The following is a 5,950-nucleotide window of genomic DNA, read 5'->3' as shown; positions in this document are numbered from 1 at the left end:
AAAAAATGAACATCGGTAGAAATATTGTCCTTTTCACTGGGGATGACATTCAAGGGAACAGGACGGAGACGGTATATAATATATATTTGTATATATAGCCTCTAGTAATCACTTTACTCTTCTACATCCTCAGCATTCACCCATTACCAAAGTTCTGTCAACTATAATACAGTTACACAAAACATACATCCTCTATCTATTTACATCTTGATAATGATATACTTACACTGATATGGAATGGGCAATATTGTCAATGTATATGATGGATCCAAACATTGTAATTGAGCTTTTCTTTGTTGTGCCATATGCGTGTTAGACAGACAGATAGACAGACAGACAGACAGACGGACACATATAAATATATACATACAAAAATATAAATATCTATATATTTATACATACAGAGAGAGAGGGAGAGAGAGAGAAAAGCATGTCATAAAACTCTGTTCAGAAGAGTACGTGTACATGAGAGAGAGAGAGAGAGAGAGAGAGAGAGAGAGAACGTATGGAAGCATGTCATAAAACTGTTCAGAAGAGTACGTGTACGTGTTTGTACATGAATAGAGAGAGAGAGAGAGAGAGAGAGAGAGAGAGAGAGAGAGAGAGAGAGAGAGAGAACGTATGGAAGCATGTCATAAAACTGTTCAGAAGAGTACGTGTACGTGTTTGTACATGAATAGAGAGAGAGAGAGAGAGAGAGAGAGAGAGAGAGAGAGAGAGAGAGAGAGAGAGAGAGAGAGAGAGGCACATTAATGCAGGCAAAATGCTTGAATGACTCCCGGAGGGGACCCCAGGTGAGAGGGAAGGTATCAGGTACCCTATGTTATTATTATTATTAGTGCTTTTGGCCGCCATATGGAACGAGGAGACCAGCCTTCACTGAAGAAAGGGGAAACCCAGGCTACAGCTTCAACGCAACAACATACAAAATATATATATAAATATACACATATATCTTGATGTCACGCCGACATGCAACAACTCACAAGTGGAACACTTTCCATAAAATAGTGATGAAGACAACACGGACGTACACATAAGGATTTTTGTTAAGTATTGAAAGCTTGACATTACCATAATACAACTATACAGACCGACAGTGAACAGTGATTTGACAAAACATACAGCACATTAAATTTTCATGTGACGTTGACAATAATAATAATAATAATAATAATAATAATAATAATAATAATAATAATAAATTTTTAGTGGAGGTCTTGCCAGTTTAGTGCGAAATGATTCACTAGCGTACATGAATGTTTCTTAACTTCGAAAGAGAATGGCATGGCTGATGAATTTGACAGGAACCAAAGGTGGCATCTGTTTGGAAATCTCCCAGTTCATCTTCCAAAAATTCTGGTTAGATTCGACTGACATTTACAAAAATATTTTTCTCTTCTCTAAAGTGTATCTGTGAAAGGCCGTTACAAACCACACCTCTGAGCAAATCCATCTTACAAAAAACTGCAGAATAAATCAGAATCCTAAATTCTGGAGCGCCCGAACAATATTCCTTCTCTTCAGATCACTCGTCCATATTATCACATTGTGTGCACTACTCTCATAGTTCGACCAAGTGATAAGTACCGGTGTCTCTGGACGGCTGGCCCTGTGGCACTGCCCCGTCTTTCTCTTTTTCTACACTTTGCGCTAAAGCACTGAGCAATTGTATTCCTCATTAATTGCACTTACGTTAAATATTATTACTCTTACTGGCAACCAAATAGTCTACTTTCAAGAGCTTACAAAAGCATAGTCTGATAACACATCTTACTGGTCTGTTGTATCATTATCAGTCAATAACGCTCTGAATACATGTGTTCACTACCTTAGAAATAAGTACGTGTTCATATATCTATAGTATATCATATATAATATATATATATAATTGTATATATATATATATAATTATATATATACATATATTATGTATATATAATATATATATATATTTATAATATATAATATATATATATATGCATGGATAAATACATACACATACACTATGAAATAGTCCCTATATTTAGGGAATATCATAGACCTGTCTACATGTTATAATTTCACTGAGGACAAACCTTGAAAAATAATGAGATTGGGTTATAATTGATATATAATATTCCGTTCACTTTTTTTATTAATTTACAGGTCAACATAAAATACAAAGTTTGATTTTCTTTTTCATTAAAATATCTAAATAGAAGTATATATAATAATCTGTATCTCTATATATTTCTACATTTTTATCCTCTGCCATAAATAATCACCCATCAACCACACATCTCAGGTTAAACACGGACAAATGTTTGTGCAAAATTTGTCTGCATCGAAGAAGGTACGAACGCATATCACAGGGGGGGGGAAGGTCCCCGCCTTCAGCCCTTGTACCTTTCCCTGCCTCTTGTCGCACTTCCTTACTCTTGCTGAATATATATACAAATAATAATAATAATAATAATAATAATAATAATAATATCTTATTATTGCAATTATAATGACAATAATAGCAATAATGATGATGATCGTCTACAACGACAAGAGATTGATTGTAGGCAAAAGGAATAAGGCGGCTCACCCTTGGGTATGCTTACAAGGGTGGCCCCAAAAGGTTAATAAGGGCCACTTTATAATGACAGGTAGCTCTTCTTGGTGATGATTATTATTATTATTATAATGAATGATGATGCTGATGATGATGATGAACTGGTGATGACAATGACCACGATCATGAAGAGGATGACAGTGATGGCGACGGTGGAGATGATGATGATGATTTGGTCAAATGCGGGTACGTCAACCACCTGCGAAGGAGGGGTTCGAGTGTACCGCCCGGACAGTGATCAGTGACTAGTTTGTCACCCCCATCCTCCATCCTCGAGCTTTTCTCTCTCTCTCTTTCTCTCTCTCTCTCTCTCTCTCTCTCTCTCTCTCTCTCTATGTGATTTTCTCTCTCTTTCACTCTCTCTCTCTCTCTCTCTATCTCTCTATTTTTCTCTTTCTTTCTTTCTCTCGCTCTCATTGCAGCTGCAGTGGCTGGTAGATTTGAAACTCCAGGTCGCGACGACGACGACGTCCAAACCCGCGGCCACACCTCAGCCGCTTGCGCCAGCGCTGCGGTTGAAGAGGTGGCGGCCGAATCAGAGACATGTGTACTGTGGAGAGCTGGGCTGAGGGACTTCAGGAGAACTGGCGGCGGTGGCGGAGGCGCTGTGGGCTGGGAGGTCGTGGATTTGGATGTGGTGGTGGTGTTGGTGCTGCTGCTGCTGCAACGGCGGATGCTGACGGCATCACATGTTCACGAGGTGTTGATGCTGCTGGCTGAAGGCGTCCATCTGTTTGCGGAGCTCGCGTTGAACGTGTTCAGGTAGACAGTGTACGTTGGCGAACATGGAATGGAAAACGGCGACTTCTTTGCTCAGCAACTCGCACTTCTTGTGCAACCTGTCGTTGTCCATGATGAGTTTCTGCAGGGAGAACAAACAAAGCAATCATTAGACTGAGGGGGAAGAAACAGAGCAATCATTAGACTAAGGGGGGGGGATAGAGCAATCATTAGACTAAGGAGGAAGAAACAGAGCAGTCATTAGAATACAGAGGAAGAAAGAGCAATCATTAGACTACGTCACTTTCCTCGCGGCGGCGGTTGTGACTGAGAGGAGGCGAAGCAGTACTAGGCCCATCTCATCATCATAATACATTACTTGCGATGATTTACTGTATGTAAATAAAACTCTCAAAAAAATATCATTCCTAGTACAGTATTGGGAAAATAATTTGCGTAACTAGTAGTGTATGACAGATGATGCCAAATCCCTATCACTGGGCTTAATCCCCAAATTATGATTTTACACATATATGTGTATGTATGTATGTATGTATGTATGTACGTATGTACTGGGCTTAATCCTCAAATAATGATTTTACACATCTATGTATGTGTATATCTGTGTATATATATATGTGTGTGTGTGTGTGTGTGTGTGTGTGTGTGTGTGTGAGAGAGAGAGAGAGAGAGAGAGAGAGAGAGAGAGAGCATTATTTTCTATTCCCTTGTCTTGGCAAGGTTCTTATAACAGACAACATTCATCAACATTCATGGCAAAGCAACTTTGTACACAGTCGTTACCGTCACATGTGCAACAACCGATATCTATCACTCAGTCACACTGTGCCCCCCCTCCCTCACTCTCTCACACACCTGATGATTCATTACAGTACATGTGCACCGGTGTCAAATCATTGTCTCTCTTTCTGCACCTCTAGTCTAAATCACTTCATACCTCTACAAGTTCAACCATTCTCTCTCTCTCTCATATATATATATATATATATATATATATATATATATATATATATATATATATATATATATGTGTGTGTGTGTGTGTGTGTGTGTGTGTGTGTGTGTGTGTGTGTGTGTGTGTGTTTTACTCAACTTTTTTCCCTCTGAACTGTCACGGCTGTATCGTTAAAATAACGTGAGAAATGCAGGAAGTCCTCTAAAGCAAATTTCTTCACTAGTTTGTGCTAAAAGACTACTAATTCAAAAGCCTGACCGCTCGTTGACTTTAAATGGAAACAATTGCATTCTACACTAATACCGTAGGTTCCAATCATGCAATGATAAAGCTGTCCTGCTTCAGCATTACTGTCACCCTGGTTATATGTACCGTGGCTGTCACTCAACAAGAAGTTTGAAGAAACTCACCTTAACTCTTTCCTCTGTTTCGCGAGTCCTGGCTTTTGCCTTCTCCCTGCTCTTCCTGACGGCGATATTATTTCTTTCGCGTCGTCTCTTGTATTCGTCGCTGTTTTTATCAACGTTTTTCTTACAACCGGGCATCATTTTGCCCAAAGAACTAGGGGACCTCAGTGGGGACTTGCAGTGGCCATCGGCACCTGGCACTGTCGTAGGTGTCATATTGGCATAGGCAGGGACACCTCCGTAAGAAGCAGCGGCTGCTGCCGCCCCATACCCTGCCATACCTCCCCCTACACGGGCGCAGGAATTGTATTCTTGCGGGGCGACTTCATGCGAGGACTCTTGGGGTTCCTCTTTGATGTTGGGACGGGAGTTGTGATGTGGGCGTTCGCCAAAGTGCCGGTCGAACTGTGAAGCTCCGTGAACAGGTTGTGGTATGTAAGCGAGTGGGTTGTACATATTATTTGCGCCAAGGCCTCGGGGAACTATGGAATTGTTCTTATCAACTGACAGCCCCTGGATATCCTGAATGAGTCCGTCGTTGAAGTGGGAGTCGTCTATTAGTCCGTGGAGATCGAGAGATATTTCCGGGGCACTCAACTCTGCCAGGTCACTGTAGTCGTCTCCCGCGTAAAGAAGATTGTTTTTGACTTTGACAGGGCCAATGTTTGCTCCCTTCTTGTAATCGGCACTATCGTACAACTGTGGAGATTCCATATTGCTCTGTGGGCATGGCGAGACGCCCGCTCCGTATCTCGTGTCGTCCAGCTCGCCGATATTTGAGTCACCCCACTCACACGCAAAGTCTTGATAAGATGCCGTGGTGGTGGCTCTGTTTTCACTCACACTTCAAGAATATTATCAAAGTTCAAACGCCGACAACAAGCGTAGACAAATTCCTGCGATGGTAAAAGTTTCACCAAGAGTTCGATTCAATCGCTTAGTTTCCTCACCACTCTACAAGAGTTGTTACGCCAGAAAGGGCTCGTTGCAGACTGGCTAACGATGACGAAACGCAGCGTATTTATCATCGACTTCGGCCGCGCATGCGCATTAGAAATTCTTTCGGGGACCCAAAGACTGTCGTATAAGTGGCTGATTGTTTATATTATGTGAAAATAGAGGTTATATGAAGAATTATATCAAGAATAGTTTTATAAATTAAATAAATATGAAACTATTTCTAAGAACATTCCATTGTGATTACGTCACACGTGTTAACAAAAAAGTAAAAATGTATAACTCTTG

The 5,950-nt window shown here is 40.7% G+C and overlaps 1 protein-coding gene across 1 annotated transcript; it reads right to left on the bottom strand.

Moving 5' to 3' along the window:
- Positions 1 to 2,119: 2,119 nt before the first annotated feature.
- Positions 2,120 to 5,703, bottom strand: LOC136838594 (CCAAT/enhancer-binding protein-like). Its single transcript, XM_067103802.1, has 2 exons — positions 4,709 to 5,703; positions 2,120 to 3,464 (listed from the first exon to the last, which is right to left on the bottom strand). Exons 1-2 carry the CDS (start codon positions 5,417 to 5,419, stop codon positions 3,288 to 3,290), a joined length of 888 nt encoding a protein of 295 aa, XP_066959903.1. The 5' UTR covers positions 5,420 to 5,703; the 3' UTR covers positions 2,120 to 3,287.
- Between the last annotated feature and the right edge of the window lie 247 nt (positions 5,704 to 5,950).

The sequence above is a fragment of the Macrobrachium rosenbergii genome, chromosome 5 (genome assembly GCF_040412425.1).
Source record: "Macrobrachium rosenbergii isolate ZJJX-2024 chromosome 5, ASM4041242v1, whole genome shotgun sequence".
Lineage (NCBI taxonomy): Eukaryota > Metazoa > Arthropoda > Malacostraca > Decapoda > Palaemonidae > Macrobrachium > Macrobrachium rosenbergii.
Note: the sequence above shows the minus strand (reverse complement) of the source record. Positions and strands in the feature narration are given on the sequence as shown.

What these genes read in the sequence shown, in the direction of transcription:
- LOC136838594 (XM_067103802.1), bottom strand. Translation starts at nt 5,419, where the DNA reads ATGGAATCTCCACAGTTGTACGATAGTGCCGATTACAAGAAGGGAGCA. An exon ending in AAACAGAGGAAAGAGTTAAG is followed by an intron (nt 3,465 to 4,708) that starts GTGAGTTTCTTC and finishes TTCTCCCTGCAG; the next exon opens with AAACTCATCATGGACAACGA.